The sequence below is a fragment of the Callorhinus ursinus genome, unplaced genomic scaffold (genome assembly GCF_003265705.2).
Source record: "Callorhinus ursinus isolate GAN/ISIS: 27379988/994484 unplaced genomic scaffold, GSC_fseal_2.0 scaffold19, whole genome shotgun sequence".
Taxonomy (NCBI): Eukaryota; Metazoa; Chordata; class Mammalia; order Carnivora; family Otariidae; genus Callorhinus; species Callorhinus ursinus.
In genome coordinates, this window is record NW_027397081.1 from 14,187,931 (window position 1) to 14,211,154 (window position 23,224).

Consider the following 23,224-nt stretch of genomic DNA (forward strand, 5'->3'; position numbering starts at 1 on the left):
GATGTGGTATTTTCTTTCGTTAATTATATTTATTTTTAACCAAGTGCTGGGAGGAGGTCTGACATCCTGAAAGGACCATGTGCACTGCTAGAACCATAGACTGTTTGAGCTGGAAAGGACCTTGGGATCAGTTAGTGACCAGATTCTAGCGCAGGCCTCTTATTGTTCAGATGAGAACCCCGAGGCCCAGGGAAGGGAAGGGACAGCTCTTGAGTACGTGGCTGGTGAGTCACGGAGCCAGGACCAGCATCTTCTGACTCTGGGTCTTTGCACTTCCTGCCAAACCATGAGCCCACAGAGGCAAGTTCTGGTCTCAGCTGGGACTCTATCACCCATTGACCTTGATCCAGTGCTGTACCTTCTCTAGGAAGGAGCTCTTGCCTGCTGACCTCACAGGCCAGGCATAGGAAGAACTCTATAAACTATGATGTGCAGGCCTGCGACAGCAGCAAGGCTGGGCTATAAGCTCAGGCGATCGCAGGCTCAGCTCACGCCAATACTCTGGGGGTCAGGGAGCCATCGGGGCCAGTCGGGCCTCGTTGGTTGCCAACAATGGTCACTGGAATTCCGACTCCCGTCAGACCCCTGGGCTCCTGGAACTCTGGTTCGCTGCCTGATATCAAAAGTCAATGCTACTTAGAAAGAAAGTGTTTAGCTTCCAAAGTCCACAAGCACCTGAACTTTCATCTTCCCTGTCCATCCTCCCTTCAGTCTCCACCAGACACCTAAGCTCCCAGCTCGCCAGATGACACTCGTGGACTGCCCTGCCTCCACATCCTTGCTGCGCTTTTTCCTCTGGGATGGAATGACATCTGTCAGTGTTGGTACCTGCCAGAATCCTTGGGTTTGTTAAGCCCCACTTAAGACTATTGCCTTTGTGGAGATTTTCTTGTCACTTCCTCATTCACCCCAAAGTTAAAATTGACTTCTCCTTCCCTGATTCTCTTTGTATCACCTTGTTTGTAGCCTTGTAAGGTACTTGTCATTTTGTGCATGATAGTTGTTTGGGGTCTGTGTCTACCTCCTCCTCAAGATTCTAAATTCCCTGAAAACAGCAACTCTGTCTTACTCACCACTAGATATTCAGCCTCTAAAACAAATGATTACTATCAATTATATTGCATGATATTGGGTGCCACATATTGTATTAATTGTTATGAGTGCATGTCTCATTTAAACCTTTCTGATGCGTAAAAAGTACTCTAATCCCACACTTATCGAGGAGGAAATTGGGGCTTTGCAGAGATCACCGTCCAAGACTTCACAGCTATCAAGTGGCAGAGTTGGGGTTTGAACCCAGGCCTGTCCGGTTCTAAAGTCTATGCTCTTAGTCGTGGAGTTTAGTCGACCTACTTAGTGAGTGCTCAGTGAAGATCTACTGAGTTATCACTGGAAACTGTAGGGGTCAATGATATAGACACTCCCCAAGAGAAGCCAACCACAAATGTCCGGTTTGACACTTGGATGCTTTTTATGATGTATGTCCCTTTGATGTCTTTACTTTCTTTTTTCTGTTTGGCTAAAGTAGGGATTAGGGTCAGTTTGCCCTCTGAGAGTTCACAAAAGTATGAGGTCTGACAGGGTAGCGCCATCTTGGGTCAACATTTCCTGGAGTGTGCATTGATGCAAGCCTTGAAATTGGCTTTGAGGTCTGGAAATGGCAGGTCTTCCTGTGGCCAGCTCTGCAAGTGGGTGAGGGGAGCGCTGGTGGTGGTGAGTGTTTGAGATGGATTAAGGGATGGCTAGGAATGGCATGCCTCCAGCAATCTGATGGGTGATGCACGTGCCTGGGTCCTGAAGGTTCTTCCCCACCTTCCTGTGCCCTTTCAACTGAAGTCAGAGTGGGGAAATGGGAGAAGGCCGAGGGTGAATGAAGGCAGAAAGGGCAGAGCAGCAATGGGGGATGTGCAAGGGGAGCAGCCGGGGGTCGGTTACTAGAGCAGTATGTCTATGTAAACACATCAGGAGGCAGAGGGGAAGAAGCTCCCAAAGAAAATTGGGAGCCCCCATGCCCCACCCCAGTGCCCACTCCCACCTCCTGTCACACCATCATGGAAGCTTCTTCTGGCTGCTGGCTACCGTGTAGCCTGATTCAGGCGGCTGCAGAAGGGCCATCAGACCCTCTGACCCCAGAGAGAGGCCGTGCCGCGCTCAGCCCTTCCGTTCCGGCTGCCCTCGGGCCTCCAATGCCCCTGGCCCTGCTCCTCCTGTCCTGCTGCCATTCGGGGGGAGGTGGGGTGGCACGGGGGCCCCTAGCCTGGCTGGGCGGGTCACCGGGGAGCACGGGGCTGGAATGCAAGGGGGCATTTGCGACAAAGTGTGTCAGGAAAAGGCCATCTAAGAGCACACGCGTGTGAGGAGGTGTGAGAGAGCTCGGCTGGAAGACAGCCCGGGGCTGGGGGGGGGGGGGCGGGGGGGGGGCCGTGTGAGGAGGTGCTGAGAGACACCGAGTCCCGGGCGGGGGGGAGGGGGGTGCAGTGAGCGGGAGAATAGGTCCTGAGGTGTTCGTGAGATGGAGCAGATGTGAGAAAGGCATGCGCGCGTGCGCCTTGCTGTGGAAGGAAGCAAAGGAGAGTGACAAGGTGGCTGAAAATAGGACGAGGGTGAGCGGAGGAAGGAACGGGGTCCAGATTCTGCCCACAGGTGACGGGGGTGGCCATAAGCTCTTCGGGAAGAGTGGGCCAGGTGTTGACACCACTGTGTGTGTGTGTGTGTGTGTGTGTGTGTGTGTGTGTGTGTGTTGCACACGCTCACAAGGCTGCCCCGAATTTACAAAATGGGCTTCCTCTGAGTGTCTCTGGCTGCTGCATAGCCGCTGCCTGGGCTGAGCAGTGCAGACAGCACAGGAAAAATGCAGGGCCTGAGAGGGGACGTGACTCGCCCCGGGTCCCTCCAGGACATCAGGGACAGCCTGCTGTGAACTGAGGCTCCTCACAGAGCCCACCTCCTGACCACGGGATTACCCATCACCCATGCCCCCCCCCACACACACACCGGGTGCCACAGAGCCACAGCCACGATTGTGTGGTGGAAGCCCCTAGCTTCGAGAAGAAAGAGCAAAGAACAAAAAGGAAGAAAAAGCCTAAAGGTTTGGGCTCATCTCTGCTGCTAACAGTGGGGAGGTAGGATCAAATTCCAGGGATGGTTCCTCGAGGGGCCTGCTACTCCTCTCACCTCACGCAGGCGGGATTAGCGAAGTTCTCCCTGGCTGAGGGATGTAGATTGATTGCCTGGTTTTATTAAGGACAAAGTGCTTTTTGATAGTGTGAGGGAAGCGGCTCCCCAGGGTGGGGATTCCGGCGCCTGGAGTTCCCTGAGCATCGATCGCCGGGGCTTCCCTGTCTTGTGCTGAGCTGAACGCGGGCTTTGGCAAGCGATAAAGAAGCTCTGATTCTTCGAGGACGGACCCCACACTGGGCACTGCCCTTGGCGGTCATTCCCACACCAACCCTGGCTGACTGGGTGCCAGTTACCACACTGGCCGCTTTCTACTTATTATTGGACTCACTCTTGACACAGAACAGAACAGGTAAGACTCTATTATGACTTTCATTTTCTCTGTCAGGGAAATGAGGTATGTACGGCAAGGCCAAGCAAACTCATCAAGGTCACAATAATTACAACACGGCGCCCAGATTCCCACTTGGCTAAAACACAGGCTCTCACTGCTCTCCTGCATGGCCCATGGTCTGTTTTTGGACACAGGGTCAGATGGACACGATTTCCCTGGGGACCCATTATACAGACCCCGGGACTCTAAAGGGATAGGCTTATCCGGCAGGAATATGTGTGTGTGACTCAAGAGAATTCAGGGATATTCTGGGCTTCTGAGGCTGTGAGGCCGGCTCTGCGTCTGGGGATTTAGAAGCCACAGACTGAGCACTGAGTGATGAGTTTCGTTGTTCTTTTAGCTTTCCTAAAATATCTCCCCTTTGCCCGTGATCTGTTCCTGTGTTACTCAAGCAGTGTGGTGGGGAGGGTGGGCTGGAAACGAACCTCCAGCACAGGGAAGAAGCTGGAGCCTAGACAGGTGAGGTAACTTGGCCAAGGTCACGGGGTCTGAGTCCCTCACCTGAGGGTCCCGAGCGCACCTCTGACCAGGAGCCCTCCCTGCCTCCCACTCACTGATAGGACAGTGGCCGCTGGGCGAGTGTGGAGATGGGCCCTGGCCTGTGGTCGGAGGGCTAGGGGCACCGTGTGCGGGCAAGACTCACTCTTGACGGTGAGAAACATGGACTTGCTGATGTCGGTGCCCACGCCGTTGCTGGCCTGGCAGAGGTAGTAGCCCATGTCCTCTTCCAGGACGTGGCGGATCAGCAGTGAGCTGTTGGCCAGGATCTGGGTGCGGCCGGAGAGGGGTACCGGGTGGTACTGCTGCGGGCTCCCGCTCCCTGGAAGGAGGCAGCCGTTAGGGGGCCAGCGCCCAGGCTAGCACGCGAGCTGGGTCAGGTGGGACTGCCCCAAGGGACGCCCTGATGGCCTTCTCTTGCTGACCTAGGGCTGTCTTGTAGCACTCCCAAAGTATTCCTCTGGGCAACCAGAAGAGCCTCACAGAGGTCTGGCCCTGCCCCAGCTCTCAGGTGAGGAGGTGGAGTTGGGAACCTCAGCTCAAAGCCCGCCTTGGCACTGAGACTCAGGGCTGAACTTGGAGACGAAGAGTTGTCTTTAGGCCACTTGGCTGCAAGCAAAGGCAAGATGGAAGCCTAAAATGGCAGCTGCCTGGTCCTGGACAGCCAGGCCTGGGAAAGAGGCCACCATCCTCCAAGGGGGGCTTTGTGGCCCCCTCCTCATTCCTCCAGTGTCAATGATGGGCATGGCTTATGACAAGAGCTTGGCATGGGACTTAGTCAGATACCAAACGTATCCTTGGGATGATGTTAGGCTCCAAGAAGGACCACAATCCCAGAATAGGTTGATTGGTGACGAGCAGGTGCCAAGGAGGTTCTGGGACCCCAAGCAGGGTGGGGAGGGCTGGGGAAAGCAGATATACGCTGAGTTCTAGGGCTGGACGGGAGAGGGGAGAGGTCAATCTGTGGGGTCTAGAGCAAATCCGGAGTCAGCATGATAGTTGTCCCCAGTCAGCAGACCCCTGAGGACGGCTGAGAACAATCTCCAGAGCGAGCACAGTCCGGGGTCCCCTGGAAGCTTAGAACCGAGGGCTCCCACCCAGGGCTCCCACCCAGGGCTCCCACCCAGGGCTAGGAGTTGTGTGTAGGAAAACAGGCCCAAGCCCCATCAGCTTCCTTCTCCCCACTCCCTGACCGTGCTCGGAGATGCTGGCTGGCCAGGGGCTCACCCTTGGCATGCTTCCACATGACCTTGGGCGGGGGGTAGCCATCCACTGAGCAGTTGAGCACGCCAGCTTTGCCGTAGATGCCGTCCTGGTTGTTGGGCTGCACCACAAATCGCGGGGGCACTGTGGGAAGAGGGAAGGTAGGGAGAAACCGATCATCTGTCTCTAACAGCTCTTCTGCGGTCTCTAACCTTCCATTCTGTGCCAGCCCCGCCTGGACCATGATCAAGTTCAGAGGAGGCAGCTCTGGAACTCAAGATGCTGAGGGCTTTTGCTGAGGACTGGGAGTCCTGCGTCCCAGCTCTGACTCTGCCAATGGCTAACTGAACAGGGCTCTTTCCCTCTCAGGGACTCTGTGTCTGGGCCTGGAAAGTAAGAGATTTGAACTTCGTGATTTTATTTAAGGCCCCCGCCGGAGCCATCGTTCCTTCAGCCTGTGATTCAAACCCCAAGTCTAGAGAGACTGTTAGCAGCAGACAGAGTTTGGGCCCTCGCTCGCCTGCCCTGGCCCCTCTGCTCACCACGCACGATGAGCTGGCGCTCCCGGCTCACGGTGGCCGCCGCGTTACTGGCAATGCACGTGTAGTTGCCATTGTGCTTGAGGGAGACGCTGGAGATCTGCAGGGAGCTCATGAATTCCTTGCTCTCGATGGTCACGCCCGAGCCTGAGATGATCACCTGTCCGTCCTTCCTCCAGGTGATGCGGATGGGCATGTCCCCCGAGGACACCACGCAGGGGATATAGAGCAGTTGGCCGATGGAGGCGGGTGGGAACTCAAAGGGCTGGATTAGAGGGGGCACTGGGAAGGCAAGGGGAGTGCTGTTGTTAGGCCCCCCATGCGTCCCAGCCTGGCCAGCAGCAACTGCCTCATTGCCTCACCTCCCAGTCCCTCCTGCCCCTGGGGGTGTAAGTAGAGTTCCCCAGGGCACCAGTGCCTTGTCCTATACATGCAGAATGTCTTGGAGTGCCACTGGCCCTTGGCTCTCATCCCCTTCCCCAGCCAGGCCTGGACCCACTGTCTCTGTGTAGGGCGTTCGCTCGCCTGCCTTAATCCTGCCCCTCAGATTTGTCCCAGTGATGAGGTATGTGCTTCTTGATTCCCATCTGCCTGTAGACCCTGCTCGGCATTCGCCCACTCCCCTTCTCGTGGGCCCCATGTCACTTTCTCATCCCAAAGATACATCAGCTCTCTGGGGCCTGGGATTGACAGGGCTGCTGGGCCCCAGATGTCGGGCGTGGGGGAGAAGGTGCGCGCTGAGACTGTCCCCAGCTCCTGCCCCACAGCTGAGCCTCTAAAACCCAGGACGCTGTCCCCTGGTCTCCTCCTGCAGAGGTCCCATCACCCAACCCAGCCCTGTCCATTGTCATCAAGTGTTAGCACACTGAATCTCCTCCCCCCAATAATGTGATGTAGCTTAACCGTCTCCAGTTTACAGATGAGAAAATTGAGGCTCAGAACGGAGAAATCACTTGCCCTCGGTCATCTAGCTCCTAAGAGGTAACAGTGGGATTCGAGACCTGGTGTCCCTGCTCTCAGGGTCCACGCTGCCCAGGTGCCTCTCTGAGAAAGCCCCAGACATGCCCAGCCCAACGGCTCTTTTGTCTCATTGGTGAGCTCCCCTTGTGTGGCAGGGAGGAGCAGAGAGGGTGCCCTGTCCTTTATGAGACAACCAGTTTGCTGTTCATCCGGCTGAGCGGGATCTGCACAGCCTCCCTCCCCCCAGAGATCCAGCGCGCCCCACAGTCCACATCTTGCCCCCTGGGGGGCCTGCCTGGAGCCTGAGCCTCTGTGAGAGGGATCCTCCTTTCTCAGCTCTGGCTAGGGCATCAGCCATTATCTTTATGATAACTCAATTAGGCCACAGCGACTTCCCCAGCAAGTCGGGGGAGAAGAGAGAGAAGGAGACAGACAATTAGCTTAACAAGGATGAGCACCCAGTAGATGAGATCTCCTTTCTGCAGTCAAATAATTAAATTACAAGGCTGTCCACAGTCCTCTGGCCTTCTCCCAGGCTCCAGCACCCCGCCCCCCCGGGAAGCCTGCTGCTTTCCGCCCTAGACCCACCCACAGTGGCCACCAGCAGGGGTGAGCCCTGGGGGGAGAGGATGGTGGCATCCTATGCACGCCCAAGGCCCTCTCTGCACCCCAAGGATTTTCAGGGCTCAGCAGGGAGCTTCCCCAGCAGAGTGGTAGAGTGTGGGCATAGAATAACCCTTGGCAGCCCTTTGGATCCCTCGGAAAGTTCTCGATCAAGAGCCTAGGTCCAGAGGAAGTGACATTTAGGAGGGATGGGATGAGAGCCATACCCTTCAGCAGGGTGTTTAACTGACCTTCCCAGTGTCCTCTCCCACCTTACTCTCCATCCTGCCACAGGGGCTGCATCAGTGGACCACAACCACCCGACGCTCCACGTCTTAGCCTGTGTCTTGGTGAACACAGCTGGGCATTTATCCTTCTCATTCCCATCATCTGTGCTCCACCAAGGGCCCCAATCTAGGTGCAAAGTCCAGCCAGGTTTTCTGGGGCTCTGGCCATTATCTGGATCTCCCTATCCCGATTTCCAGCTGCCTATTGCCCAGGTTAGGGCCTTGCCCCAGTATTCTGGGTGGTTTGCTGGGCCTTGGGGATTCTACATGAGATTTCTCTGGCACCCTGACTCTAGTGATGGCCCCATGCCCATTGCTGAGATTTCCCAGAGGTCCCTCTGTTGGGCTCTGCCGATCCCCCACCCTGCCCCCTGGCTTGTTTGGGTCGGACCAAGGCTTCTGGCCTCCTTGGATTTTTTGAGGTAACTGTTGTAGAGACCCAGACCTGCCTCTCGTTTGTTTCTCTAGGCCAAACAGAACCAGGCCCGGTCCAGTTCTCCTTCCCACAGAGGCCCAAAGCTAGAGCCCGCCAGCCTCACGGGAAACACCTCCTTGTCCACTCAGAGCCTGCTCCAGTATTACCTCTGCCGTGAGGCCTGCCCTCGTCCCACCACGCCTGTGCACACCTTCCTCATGGCACCGATCACAGGGCGGGAGGGTGGCCGTTTGCATTACCGCCTTCCATGGGAGTCTGGGAGCTCCTTTAGAGCAGTAACTAGGACTTACTTACCTGGCAAATTGCAGGAGCCCAATAAATGCCTGGCGGGTGAGTCCATGAATGAACATATGCTCAGATATTATTTCCTGGATTGACTTAGAAGTTTAACGGTCACGGGGGCAAGGGGTAAGGAGAGCACAGGATGGGGGTCCATCCAGAAAAAGAGGGGGATTTCTATGCTGTTCCTCAAGACACTGTATTTATGCTATGGAGTTTTGGAGCCAGGAGCTTATCCCTTGGTCCTCCCTGGGGGTCAGGCCCTTGCTACCACAGCCCCAGAACCAGTTCCTCTGCATGTCTGAACGTGACCAAGGGGAGACTCAAGGCAGTGACAGGCTGCAGAGGAGGATGTGTGGGCAAAGCAAGGAGCTGGGAGGCTCTACCAAGGAGGAGAGGACTGAAGGGCTGTCAAGGCTGAAGGACCATGCCCTGGGGGTGGACGGTCAAGCACTATGCTTCCTCTGTGAACAGAGCAAGTGGAGAGCAAAAGACTGAAATTAGGCAGGGAGATGTAGCTCAAGCAAGGGGAAGACTGTCTTTCTCAGTAAGAAGGGATTTGGATAATGGAACAAGTTACTAAGGCAGGTTAATTCATTAATTAACTAATTCATCTAATATTTATGAAATGCCTAGTCTGCAAAGGCATTATTATGCTCCGTGTGGGCTGGAGAAAGTAGAAACATGCTTAAAATACAGATAGAACCCCCAGGAGCTCATCGTTTGCTAGGGAAGGCAAGATATTTCCCTCAGTGATTATTGGACAAGGGCCACCTGAATATACAGATGCTGAACTCCGAGCTGAGAGACATATCATCTGGCTGGGTGACTGCAGCCTCCCAGAGGAGGTGGCATCTGGACAGAGAGCTAAAGGACACAAATGCTGTAAAAAGTACATGGGGTGAGAGAGAGGGAAAAGGCTGAGCCATGAGGCAGAGGCCAACCAGGGGCTGTCCCTCCCTTATGGCCTTCGGGAATAACATGGATGGCTATTGAGAGCCCACTGGAGACAGTAACCAACCAATATCCATCCGGGGGGTTAGACATTCACCTGGGCTGGCTAGAACTCTCAAGAGCACAATTGTCCTGTGGGAGGCAGATGACCAGACAACTTGCCAGAGATCCAGGGCAGGCTCCTGGCCCCCCTCCACCCTTTGCCCCTGCTGTAGGCTGACAAGGCAGGGGTGATGCTGTGGTTGATGTGTCCCCTTGGGAACCCTTTGGTGGGAGTGCTAGGGGCCAGAGCCGCTCACAGAATTTCTTGGCTCCAGGCTTCTGCTCAGATACCCCCATAACTGCAGGCACAGCAGGAGGGAGAAGAAAGTCTAGGGATCCTGGCTCCTTCACAGGCTCGCTGAACAGCTGGAGGAGCCCCGTGAGCGAGAGGCTCTGAGAAGCAGGGTGTGGGGGCTCTGTGATGGGTGCATGGCCAGCTGCCCAGAAGTGGGGGTGCTTTCTGACCTGTGAGTCCGTAATGTCTTCCCCAACGCTCAGAGGTTGATGTGAGCCAGTTGAATGTGTGTGGGTCCATTTCTGCCTCTGGGAAAGCAATCCTCAGCAGTGGGGGGGGGGTGTTCTGACCACCTATATCACAGTGATGACTGAATCAGTGACTTGAGGGACCCCTCAAGTGTGGACTGCACAAAGGGCCCCCTCCTGCCCCCGAGTCCCAGCATTTCCCCAATGCCCAGCCTGAATGTAGGGGGCACAGGTGCCATATGACCCACGGTCCTGTCTCTGGAAGCCCTGCTCTGGCCACAGTCATCTTTGGGGAGAGGGCAACTCCACACTGAGGGAGGTGGGTCAGAGCAAGGTGCTACTAGGGTGAAGAGGCCAGAGGACGCGGTGGCTGGGGACGTACTGTGGTTGTGGCAGTCCAGGAGGTCTCCAGCCGCCATAAAGCCTTTATGGCCACCTGCTTGGGAGTGTCTCGCAGACGACGGTGTGCTGACAACCAGCCCAGACCATAAACACTTTATGGTGTCTCTCATCATCTGTCTTTGAGACTGAGCCTTTTTATTTACTGCACCTGTTTAGCAGAGAGCGGGCGCTGGGGGGAGTTGGGGCATCTGCCTGTGGAGCATGGAGATGGGGAGAGAGCCGTGCCCAGGAGCTGGGTTCTAGCCTCTGCCTCCTGTGCAACCACCCTGCCTCCGCCCTGAGCCTCCGTTTCCTCATCTGAAAAATGGAGGAGTTGGACCAAGTAATCTCTACAGCCTCTAATATTTTAGGAATAATAATAACAGCTTCCTTTGTTTTGTTTTGTTTTGTTTTTTACACAACCCTCTCTTCTCAGAAAGGCCTTCCCTGACCACCCCACTTAAAATCGCAAACCACTCTCCGCTCCTCTTGACATTCTCATCCCTGCTTCCTCTTTGACGTGGGGCATCTTTTATATATTTTATGCATTATCCATTTGCTCCCCCCACAGAATGGAAGCTCCCTGAGGTAGAGATTTTTGCCTTGAGCGTAGCTGCGTTTGTAGGCTAGTGCCCAGAACACAGGGGGTGCACAGTAAATGTCACTGAATCAGTAGGTGCTGCTTCCACACCATCGTCGCCATCATCACCATGACCAGGGTCATCATCATGAGCCCTGTCTGTGCACCGGAGCGGCTGTTTGCTCCTGTGTGCCAGGGCCCCTCTGCTGGGGAACAGGGCTGCTGGCAGGACCTTTCCTGGTGGCCCCCTCTCCCAGGTACAACTGGGCTCTCTGCTCCTATGGAACCCGTTGTATCCCCTTCCTGTGGATTCTGGTGGGTCTCCTCCAAACCTCCACATCTGCGGATAGCAGGCGTTTGGCCAGGTGATCAGGTTTTTCGTAAGCCCCAACCCATGATCACGGAAACCCCCAACCCATTCACTAGGGTGGAAGGGGCCCTCCTCCAATGGCTCCATGCACGTGGCAGGCACTGGTTTGGGCAGCCAGGGAGGACAGAGTGTGGGTGGGGAGTATGGGCATTTGGGAATGAGCGTACATGTGTGCCCTCTTCCATTTGCTCTCCGCAGGGGCCTGGTGCCACCTCCCAGTCCCAGCCTTGCCGAGCATGGGCGGCAAGGCCCTCGTGCCCTTGTTTTGGCTCCAGAGGCCCACAGAGGCTCAGATGTGGGAATGGAGATGTTCTCTCACTGAGCTAAAGCCAAGGAACCCCAGTTGCAGCCTGCCTCCTTAGTTAATTAAACATTCAGCCTGCGTGCCCAGAGATGTTTCTATGTTACATTATTTTTCAGCTACGGGGGGCCCTACAGACATCAAATCTGGTTTGGATCTATGTGCCCTCCTCTTAGCATCCTGCCAAGGATGTCTCTGGATGCCCAGAAAGGAGCACTTGCCTTCCCTGAAGCCCTGCCCTCCCCTGCCAGTCGGCGGTACGTGCCCCAAAGCCCAAGCGGCCCACAAAGCATCCCCAGGCTCTCGCCTCGGTCCTCTCACCTTGCTAGGCCACAGCAGGCTCACTTGGGCAATGTTTCATATGGTACCACCTGCAGCCACCTTTTGTGGCTCAGGAATGATGCCTTACAGGAGGGTAGGGACAGAGCCAATATTTGTGCATACCTGCCTGCCAGCATGCGTGTGCATACCACGTGCAACAGTGGACACGTTAGTGTGTGTACATTTGTTGCATGGACATGCATATAGTAAGTACCAATGAGTACATGCATGCATTCTCCTGCACAAAGGGCTCTGCACATGTGTGTGCATGTGTGTCTGGTGTGTTCTGCTCTTAGCTCAGTGTTTGAAAAATTCATCAGAAGACCAGCAGTCCCAGAAGGAATGGGGTCAGCAGGTGTTTCCAGTTCCTTGGAACAGCATGGGTTTTTGCCCCTTCCTACCCACAAACCCATGGCCCCCCAGAGAGATGCGGGGTGGGAGGTACTTCTAATTGATCCCCAGGGTCTAGTGCCCTGTCCCACCTCCACCTTGCCCTTTGCTATCCCCTGGTTCTCTGCTCTGGTCCCCTGAGTGGGATGCATGTCCCAGCCAGGTGATGGTATCGGGCTCAGCAGCACTGCCTCTGGACCTGGCCCGACTCGCCCAGAGTCAGGGCCCCGTTCCACGCCCAGGGGCACCTCCTCCACCCTCCTCCTTGAGTAGCTCTTGGAACAGCACATCAGCTAATCAAGCAGTGTGCTCATAATCAGCTCTGATGGGTTCTGCAAAAGTGCATTCTAATGAGGTGGGGAGAGGGAGTCAGGGAGTGGGAGGAGGGAGGACCTGAGCTTTCCAAGTGGCAGGGGCAGGGGGTCCCAGAGACCCGCACACAAATGCTGCTTCTCGGTCTGGAGAGAAAACAAGCGACCACCATCCGTGTAGGGCTGGATCTTCAGACCCTGAGGGCGGGGAAGAGGGAATGTGGGCACACGTGCCCTATACTCCGTACACATGCATGGCGTCTGATGAATGCCGGGCTCTGTGCTGGGTGCGGGAGCCACGCGTGCCTGGTGCATGGGCTCTGCCCTCTAGATCTCACACACACACACACGCACGCACGCACGCACACACACAGTCCTGCTTTCCTCTTGTCGCTCAGCACAATCATAACAGGCCCAGAGAGTCGCTGAGACGGAATGCATCAGATTCAATTCATTAGGACTGATCGCTCCCTGAATGGGGTTGAATAATTGATGAGCAGAAGTAGCTTTCAGAATGTTCTGCATACTCCAAGGCTCGCCGGAGCCCTGTTATTTATTTATTTATTTTTTTAAGCCAACAAACCCGGCCAAATGCTCACTGGTGCGGGCGGGCAAAATGAGTGGAGCAAAGGTTAGATGTTTTAATACGTGATGTTTACAACGGAAACTCTCAGTCCGCTGCTTGTAACGGAAATGGATATGGCAGCCCTTGATGTTGGGAGGCGCTAGGCAGGTGCTGCCGGCTTCTACCTCCACCAAGCTGAGGATGTGGCCTGGGGGTTGTGAGGCTCCTGCCGGCCCACGCGTCCAGGCGGGACAGAGGCCTGTGGCTAAGGAGGGGGCCAGGGTGCCCCTCAGCCTAGCTAGGGTGTAGCGGCGGAAGGCAGGGAGGCTGACACCATTCGGGTCTCCTGTCACCTGCGCAGGCTTGAGATGGCCACGGCCCCACTACGGTCGGGGCTCAGAGCGAGGCCTCTCAGCAAACCACTGCAGCCCAGACTACTGTCTCAGTTTCAGCTCCAGAAACACTCACTGTCTGGCACTGTGACAGGTGGTGGGTGCATAAGGATGCATGGGACATGTGGAGCAAGGGAGGGAAGTACCCACCCCGCCTTTTGCTGCTACTGTTCACTTTCCTGGCTGTCCACCAGACACTTCCAGCTGCACCTGCATTATCACCACATGTTTGAAGGGGCCACAACCCAAAGCGGCATCTGTCTCCCCAAATTCTTCCTTCTCCCAGACTTCCCTCTTCCTGTCCACAGAGCTGCTCTTGGATCTTGCTTCAGGGGCCTGGGACCCGCTGGGGCCTTCCCCTGTGCCAGGGCCCCTTCCTAGGCCTGGGACCCCCCCCCCACGTTTCTTCCTGCCTAGGGGCCCCTACCCCCCACCCCGAGGTCCCGGGGATATGGAGGGGACCTCCCCTCCTTGCTGCCCTGGCAACAGGGGCTCTCAGCCTTCTCAGGGACTCCGGCTCTCTTCCTGACTCCCTCTCAGGGGGTCCCCAAGGCCTCTTTCGTTATTCCTGAGGCGGAGCATGGAGAAAGCTTCCTCCTCCCAGCCCGCCCTTCCCCCAGCTCTGGGTTAGAGCCCAGGGCCCGGAGGTTGACAGGCCTGGGAAACATTCTGCTTCCAGATAACAATTTCCTGACTTTTTTGTGCCTCAGCCTTTTCCGCCTTGGAAATTGGGGATAAAATGGTACCTGCCCGAGGTGAGGGGGCAGTGCTGGTGTTTAATGAGACAGAGCGTGTTGAGCAGCCGGTCACAGCCACTGGTGCGCGGTGGGCCCGCCACAGCTGTATCCCTCTTATTATGACAACGACTGTGGTCCGGTGCTAGAGACCAGCATGGTGGCTGGAGACCACAGCCCTCCTTCCTCCCTCGTGGAGCCCCAGCCTGGCATCTCCATGCTCCCAGAGCCTCAGGGTCTCCCAGGGCTTGAACCTACTTGGACCCTTGCCCATTACGGCCATTAGTGACCTCCTACCCCAGCTGCCTGGCTTCGCCTGACCCCTCCTCAGCCAGGTCTGGCAGGCCCCCCCTCCCTAACCTGCTCTGGAGCAACCAGGCCATCCTGCTCCCCCTCATCGCCTGGAAAGTCTCCAGGCCTGGCAGTTCCAAAGAATGTATTTGGGACGGAGCTTGGCACACCCACACAGCCCCAGAACCAAGGGGTCAGCCGTCATTGCTCACACATTCATTGAGTGCCTCAGTTCTACTCATGCGTTCATTGAATCCGCAGGCATTTAGCGAATGGCTACTAGGGGCCAGGCACTGTGCTAAGTACCCCTGCACTAAACACACACCTGGCCCAGGTGAGTATGAAGGGCCTGGGCCACGGTTTTGTTAGGCAGTGCTCTGTAGGCCTCAAATAGCAAAAATGAGCAGGTGTAGGGACGAGACTCAGACACCTAGTACGTGCTCCCTCCAACCAGCCTCCTGCTGCTTCTGCCCCTGGACTCCTGCCTCTCGCCCCGCTTGGTGGTTTCTGCTGGGCCTCTGCTGACGTCACGTGGCTCCCTCCTAACTGATACGGCCCGCCATCTCTGACCTGGCCTCTTGCCCAGAAGGGGACCTTTGTGCATCACAGGCCCCTCCTGCCTCACGGGTCAGGGCCACATTGTCCTGCATTCCACTGAGGGAACCCGCGTGCAGGGGTGCTCGTCCCCCTGCCCCCTTTCTCCCACACACCCACTCAGGACCCTCTTCCTCGGCCTGCCACTCCTTCAGGCCTGGCTGCTCCTGCGTGAGCCGTCGGTGGGGGAGAGAGCCCCCGGGGGCGGGGCTCTGGCTCCGGGGGAGGCCTACCTTTGACAGCCACGTGGACGCTCTGGCTGATGGACAGCTGGGGCTGGATGAGAACGCTGCACAGGTACTCCCCCTCGTCCATGCCCTTCTGCACGTCGGTCAGCTTCAGCGTCCCGTTCTCGAACACCACCTGCCGGTGGTTGTCGGGCAGCAGCAGCGCGTCCTTATACCACTTGATGGAGTAGTAGGGGTAGCCGATGACCCTGCAGTTGATGAGGGTGTCCCGCCCGGCGACGGCGGTGATGTTCCTCATCGCCCGGATGCTGGGGGGGCCTGGGCGGGAGTCAGGGGGGAGGAGGAGCAGAGGACGGACAAGCCGCGCGGTTAGCCAGGGACAGCCAGGAGCTGCCCTGCGACTCTCTTCTCCGTTGCTTGGCTCTGAAACTCTCAGGGGATGGAAATTCAGGGGGGCTGGGAGGGAAGCCTGTATTGCAAGGCTAAGGCTGGAGCTGTGAGCACCCATGGTCTCTCCGGGACTCCCTGTTACTAGCTTCAAATGGTTGCAAACAGATATGTTCCATTCATGCCTGGGGCAAGAATCCATCCCCCTAATGGGATGGGGTATGTGAGCCCACTGAAGCCTCATAAGAAGTGACTGGGATTTGGGAGGGCAAGTTCCCATTTACAAGGAGATTAAGATTTGGGGGTTACAATGGCAATGTGTAGATTTTGTTATTTTCATTCAACTTGTGCGTAATGGTCTTCTACCAAAAAGGATCTCGTATACATTAAATATTTAAAAGGCCGTAGGAAGGTCTTCACTGGATGAGCTGATAATTTTCTTCCAAACAGGTAAGTGCATTTTGTGGTTCCTTGAGAAGGGGCCCTAAAAGGGGGACTCTGGTCACCCTGGCTGTGGGGAGGGGGTACCTTCAGCTGGCTAGGCAGGTGGCAATGTGGGTGTGGTAAAGGGGGCTCAGAAGCCACCAGGTAGGGAGCTGGAGTGGGTATAGGAAACTCCAGGCTTCAGGTTCCCCACCCAGGAGATAAGGGGCCGCACCAGGGGATCCCAGGACCCTGTAACTCTGACCCTTCCAATTTGAAGGCAGCAAGGTAGCTAAATGGGAGGCCACCTTTCTCGTGTGGGGTAGGAGACCTGGCTCCATGGCAGCCACAAGTGCCCTTCCCCCACTCCTCCTCTGCCCTTGGGTCAGGGGCCCCTGGAGGGACCAGATGAGGACCAGTCGGACCTGACAGGGCTGCAAAGAGCTTCAGAGGAGGCCCTTCTCACTGCAGTGACTTGGAGAGCTGAGATCTGGGGCTGATCACCTGAGGACTGCTTCCTCCACTCCTAGGGGTATCTGCTTTGGGACACCCCCACCCAGCCCAAGCCTCCCATTTTTGATGGCTTGGGCCTTGGGAGGGAGGAAACTGGGGGAAGATTATGCGCTGGCTCCTGGCTGCTTACACCTCCTGGAGCGTTTCGGGGATGGCTCCGTGGGAGGACACTGGCAGCACGGCTCTGGTGGACGCCCCCAGCGAAGGTCAAGTCTGGCCCCACTGCCCCATTCCTGTTCTTGCCCTCACAAGGCCCTGGTAGGGCTGGGGGTTGCTAGTGGGGTGCTGAGTGTCCCTGGGGCCAGAGAGATTTGGTGGGGAGGGATGGGGGGGCAGGTCAGACTAGGAGAGGAGAAGCGGCAGGAGGGGATGAGGACGCACAGCAGGGCAAACTGCACCAAACACGCACACACAAGAAAGGGTGACGGGTTTGTGGAGGGCGGGGCAAAGGGGAGAAAGAGAGGAGAGAGACCGCTACTAAAAGCAAAATGACAGTTAATAAGTACTAATCACAAGAATAATGGGAACCACAGAGATGGCAAAGGAACTCAAAAGCCTATTCTGATATTTAAATGTAGACAGGCACCTCTTACGTTTATTCGCGCCTGATATTCAGCACTGCCCACCGAGTTCCGCGCCGTGCACCGGTATACGCCCCCGTCGCGGATCTGGGGGCCCGTGACGTTCATGTGGCTGATGGTGGTGCCATCCGACATGGTGTACTGGTTGGTGCGGTGGCTCCCGTCCCGCACGATGGGCTCGTCGTCCAGGGCCCAGGTGACAGTGGGGGGCGGGGCGCCCTTGGCCGCACACATCAGCGAGAACTGCTCCCCGGGGTTGACCACCTTCTCGCTGAAGGATGAGACGATGCGGGGCGTGCCATCTGCAGGGAGCGAGGAGCCCCCCCTTAGGGTCACCGAGCCACGGAGAGACTGCCCGGCCAGGCCACCCCACCCTGTGAGGTGCCCATTACTATTGCACAGGATTTCCAACTCCTGGATTTGAATCCTCCCGCGGCCCCTTGTGAGCCCTGTGTCTTTGGGCAAGTTACCTAACTTCTCTGAGTCTTCCCATTCCTTAACCGTGGAGGACGGAGATATCGAGGATAGTGAATATACCCTCTTCGTACTGATGCTGTGAGGATGCAATGAATTCCTGCATTAAAGATGCTTCACGCAACGCTTTGTAAGTGCCTGATAAATGTCAGCTCCTGTCGACTTTTCCTTTTCTGCCTTTCTCCTCCCTGTGTTAGTAAAGACATCGGTCCTGGAATCAGGACCTGATTGGACTGGACCTGCAGAGTCCGATTCCAGCTCTCATTCCTGCAGGTGGGGGTGGGGGTGCTGTAGCCCTGTTAGCAAAAAGCCTCAAGTTTGAGGTTTAGCTGCTGCCCAGAGGCGCTGGTGTGTGTGTGGCTGTAACTTAAGTCTCAGCTGACCCAATAACCCTGGACAGGACAATTAACCCCGCTGCCCCACCTTCCTCCATGGAAGAGGGGGCGTGTAATTATTGAGCCTGGCCATCCTTCCACACAGGACTGTTGTAAAGGGTTAAAGTACGTGTGATGCACCTTAACAAGTAAAAACTAAGACAAACAACAAAAAAAGTAAGGCCAATGTAACATGGCTCTCTACATCCCACCCATATTTCACACCAAAATGCAGATGTTAATCCCCAGTCTGCCAGCCCCTAGCCCCATTTCTGGGCGGGGAACTCTTACCTAAAACCGGGGGAGAGCCTGGTGCCTGGCAGAGCCTGGGACTGCCCACCAGGGTCATGGCCTTTGGTCCCTCCTCTGTTTCCTCCCCTGAACCCTCCTTTCTGGCTGCCCCTCTTTCCCCACTGTGTGTCCTTCCCGCCAGCCTCATTTCCCATACCCCTGCTCCGGACTGGCCATCAACAGGCTGTCCTCTCAGAGAGAAGATGCACTGTCTGGGGAGTCGGTCAGACAGGAAGTCCCCAGAGAGGTAAGGCTCCCATTTCAAACTGCTCGGTGCCTGGCTGGTGTACTTCCTCACTGGGAAGAGGATCTGCCTGGACAAGAGGAGGCAGGGGCTGAGGGAGGGGCCATTCACTGGGCCCTGTACCTAGGGTGAGGGAGAAGGGGATGCCCATTCTCATGTCCCACCTCCCAAGGAATGAGGACCCACAGGCCGTGACAGGTAGACCCATGTGGGATCCTGATAACCTGTAGGACTTGCCTGGGTTTGGTGTCTCTGTTACAACAGTGAAAAATCCTTGGAAGCAAGAGGATGGTGGGGTTTTTGTTTTGTTTTGATAGCAACAAAGGAGCTGGGGGACCACTAAATTTGTTGGTAAGGATAGGGCCTCGGCTAATCCTCACTGTATCCTTGTGCAAATAAGAAAAAGAGGCCTCCTCTGTGTGGTCACAACCTGGGGCCAGGGCTCATGGCCTGACAAGTGGAATTCAAGCTGGATTTCAGTCCTTACTCTTGGCCCTGCCCTGTGGGCTAGGCACTTTGTGCAGTGAACAACCTGAACAACCACATACAGGTGTGCTGGGTGAGGAGCCCTGGGTGGTAGCAGCTTTAAAAGGAGAGAGAAGCATGTGAAAAGCCAGGTCTGTGATAAGAAACAGAGCCTGCTGTGAAGAGACCTTAGTCTCTTAGAGAGGGACAGCTGGAGAGGACTCAGGGCAGAAGGCAGAGGCGGGGCTCAAGGCGGTGATTCCTGGCGGGCAGTCCCAGGGCTGCTGTGAGATTGAAAACCTCTGGGATCCTAAAGAAGACCTCTTTCGCAGGGAGGTTCTAGTAATTTTGGAGGGCAGAGGCAAGACTACACGGTGGTTAAGAGGCCTGAGTTCCGATCCCAACTCTGACCTTTGGCCGAGCTGTGTGACCTCAGGAGAGTGACCGAGCCTCGGTTTCCCCCACTGCAAAACGGGGAACATGAAGAAACAGCATCTCCCCACAGGGCCCATGGAAGGATTGACTAAGATAGGCACGTGCCTGGACCAGTGCCTGCTCTCAGCCTAAACCCACCCAGGTGCCGGCCACCCCAGCTCACCCTCCAGCACAATGATGGCGAAGTCCTGTGCGGTCTGGGCCTTGCGGGTGGCAAAGCACTGGTAGGCCCCGGAGTGGCTCTTCTGGGCTGAGGTGATGAGCAGAGTCTCGTTGCTGAGCCCACGGATGGAGACGGCCTCATCAGGCAGCACCAGCTCAGTGTTGCGGTACCAGCGGATGGTGAATTCCGGGGAGCCCAGCAGGGCACAGGAGAGGATGACTGTGCTGCCGATCCCGGTCTTCAGCTTCTTTGGTGTCAGGGTCACGTGAAGGGGGTCTGGGCCGGGCCAGCAGGGAAGGAGCGAGGGCAAAGGCAGCGGGGAGGAAAACAAAAGAAAAGGGCTTTTACCGTGGAGCAGTGTGGCTGGGGGTGGGCGGGGGGAGGCCCCGCTTCTGTCTCCAGACTCCTTGTGAGGGGGACTGGAACTAGTGAATTCCCTCTCTAGACCTCAGTTTACTCATCTGTCAAATGGCAGGGTCAGGATTCCTGTTAGGATGGCCTACACTTTTTTCTTTTTTTTAAAGATTTTATTTATTTGACAGAGAGACGCAGCGAGAGAGGGAACACAAGCAGGAGGTTGTGGGAGAAGAAGCAGGCTTCCCGCCGAGCAGGGAGCCCGACGCGGGGCTAGATCCCAGGACCCTGGGACCAGACCTGAGCAGAAGGCAGACGCTTAACGACTGAGCCACCCAGGCGCCCCCGGCCTACACTTTCTTGACGGGTGGCCCTTGCCTGGTGGGCCTGGGGAGCTCCCTTCAGCTCAGAAGGAGGACAGGAGCTCGGCTGGCTCATCACCGTCCCTGTCCCCCACCCCGGAAAACAGGGAGGGACCCCTGGCCCCGCCACCCGTCTCTCATGCCCATAGAGATAACCAGTTGCTATCTTCTGCCGCTCTGACTGCCTTTATATGCACCAGGTGACTCTGCTCTTCATCCCCACCTCCCCTGCCCTGCTGCAGGCCCTCAGCCCTCAGCCTGGACCCAGGCGGTACCATCCTCCCTCCATGCTGTAGCTAGCCGCTGCCCTGCTCAGAACTTCCATGGTGCCCAACAACTCGGCGTTGGGCGGGCTGGCCACCTCTCTCCCCAGATCTCCATGGGCTTGGGATTCTCTAGAGGAGGCTGAGGCCTGCAGGCGCCTAGGACCCCAGCGAGGTCGCCCGGAGGAGGGGGGCTGGCAGCCTGGCTGGGTGGGGCATAGTCAAAGCACGCAGGAGTCTGCGCATGCCGGGCTCCCCCGTGCTCTCCCAGAGTCCCTGCCCAGGAAATGTCAGTGCACAATGAGGCAGGTGTCATCCTGCTTTGTCCCAGTCACCCACCGAGGCTCCCAGGGCTCTGCCAGCTATCCGTTCTCACCTTGCTGCCCCGCACGACTTGGTGACCTTGGGCAGGAGGCTTGGTGGCAGAACGGGGGTGTATGTGAAAATCATGGTTTCCTCTCTGTGCACCTGGCAGAGAGGGGCTGGCAGAGAGAGTGGAAGGCAGAGAAAAGCTATGTCACTTCCCCTTGAACCTGGTTGTCCAGCCAAAGCCAGTGTGGGGGGAAGGTGCAGAGCTGAGGGTCAGAGGGGCATCAGGTGTATCTACGCCTACGGGGCAGTGGGGGTGTGCACGCGCCATGGGCGGTTGGTTACTTGTGGTCCGTGTGTGTGTGCCTGAATGTGAGCATGTTAAGGTGGAGGAATGTGTGTATCTGTGTGTATGGGCACTATACGTGTGTGCATGTGTGTATGGAGAAGTGGGCATGTGACCTTTCAACACATCTGCGTGTGTGTGTTGTATCTGCCCGTATGTACTGAGGCAGGGGCTATGGACACCAAATTACCCAGAGTCAGGTTTGCTAATTTTCCAAGGATTCAGGGGTGTGCCGCCCTCCTGACCCGAGCCCTGAGACAGCATGTGTGTGTGTGTGTATGTAAGTGTGGGATGAGAGAGACAGAGAGTGTGTGTGTGTGTGTGTGTGTGTGTGTAATGTGTGTGCAGCGGGGGCTGGGGGGAGGGGAGAAGGCATACCCGACTGAATGATTGGGGACGGTACTTAGAGCAACGAGGGGGATATCAGTGCTGGTCCTTCCACCTGCTTGCCCTGCCGGCTGGGCCTTATTAGTCTGTGAGGAGCCCCCATCCCCTGGGCTCTCAGCATTTTAACCTAAGCAACTGTATCATGCACTGTCACTCCCAGAGTGGTTTTGGGGGCTCTTTCCACTCTTCCAGCTTCACATGTGTTCACATGGGGAGGACTTCTGCCCAGCACTGCAGATAAATTCACCCCAACTGTCAAGATGCCCTTGACCATGGGGAGGAGACTCACATCTGGGCCATGGGGGACAAGACCACAGGCCCAGGAGGCCAGCTGAGCTGGGAGAACATGGAGGGTCTGCAGACCTGTAGCTCTATGCTCTTGAGACAGGAGGAGAGGGGGGAGGAGGGCTGCTTTGGTCAATTGTTATTGTGGAGGGAACTTCTCTGCAGCAGGGGGGTTGAATCACCGCTGGACAGCCTCCTCTCACCGCCCAGGTTCAGTGACCCTTAAGATGCCATTCGGTACGACATTCAATGGGGCCTCAGGCTATGTAGCTACTCTACAGGAGTGGGATTCCCCACGGGTCTCCAAATCCCAGCCCCACTGCTGTCAGTGCCCTCCCTCTGCCCTGGGGGTTCAGCAGCAGGAGCGTCTGAGAAGGCCCCTCACTCCACACGGGCTCGCTGGACCCCTGGAGCCCCAGGACGCCGGGGTCAGGGAGGAACAGGCAGGATCAGTGCTGATACCCAGCTGGCAGATCCTGGAAAGGCTTCCTTGTCATTTATGCCCAAGTCTGATCTGATTGATCAGTGCCCCTATCAATTATTGTGAAATATTCTGAATATCGCCTCTGATGGGATACAGTATGTCCTCTCTACTGGATTAACATCAGTACTGTTTCCTTTAGTGCAGACACTCCTCCCTCTCAACAAGCCAGGAAGCCCTGTGAGCGCGTCACCGTCACTGTCACCCTCGTGGTCCCTTCTGACCTTCGTGACCTCAGGAGGTAGGAAGGCCTGGGATCGTTATCCCATTTTACAGAAGAGGTCACACCGTGGTGCTCCCAAAGCTTCCTAGGCCTGGCAGAGGGGCTCCCCACTCACCGATGACTGTGAGGGTACCCGTGGCCTCTGCGGAGCCGAAGGTGTTGGTGACCTCACAAATGTAGGTGCCGCTGTCCTCCGTCCGCAGGTCACTGATGGTCAGCCCCGTGACGCGCTTGGTCCAGCGGCTGTCGGCCGGGAGGGGCCGGCCGTCCTTGAGCCAACGGATGGCAGGGATGGGGTAGCCGGAGGCGGTGCAGGGCAGCTCCACGGTGTGGCCCGCCCACACTTCCTGGGAGTGGAAGCCATCCAGGATGGTGGGGATCGACTCGGCAGGGTCTGGAAGGCAGAGAGCATCAGTGGCTCTGGCCAGCCCGAGCGGGATGAAGGGGCGGGGGGGGGGGCGGGGGGGGAGGCAATCATGAGAACAGGCACCTGCTGCCCATGGGTGCCCAGCATGAACGAAGCCCAGTGTGGGATGGCTCGTGGTGTCCCCTGGGCCCCAGACTCTGGCCCAAACTCTCCTACTCAGGCCA

General features: G+C 56.7%; 1 protein-coding gene across 2 annotated transcripts in view; it reads right to left on the bottom strand.

Annotated features, from left to right (window-relative positions):
* Positions 1 to 23,224, bottom strand: part of DSCAML1 (DS cell adhesion molecule like 1) — a 341,143-nt gene that overhangs the window by 73,049 nt on the left and 244,870 nt on the right. For both annotated transcript variants that reach the window (XM_073903814.1, XM_073903815.1), the window contains 7 exons: positions 22,749 to 23,027; positions 19,624 to 19,899; positions 17,183 to 17,479; positions 15,319 to 15,591; positions 5,815 to 6,093; positions 5,297 to 5,416; positions 4,215 to 4,391 (listed from right to left, as the gene is read on the bottom strand). In XM_073903814.1, coding sequence (XP_073759915.1) covers positions 4,215 to 4,391; positions 5,297 to 5,416; positions 5,815 to 6,093; positions 15,319 to 15,591; positions 17,183 to 17,479; positions 19,624 to 19,899; positions 22,749 to 23,027 — 1,701 coding nt within the window. The remainder of the gene's footprint in view (positions 1 to 4,214; positions 4,392 to 5,296; positions 5,417 to 5,814; positions 6,094 to 15,318; positions 15,592 to 17,182; positions 17,480 to 19,623; positions 19,900 to 22,748; positions 23,028 to 23,224) is intronic.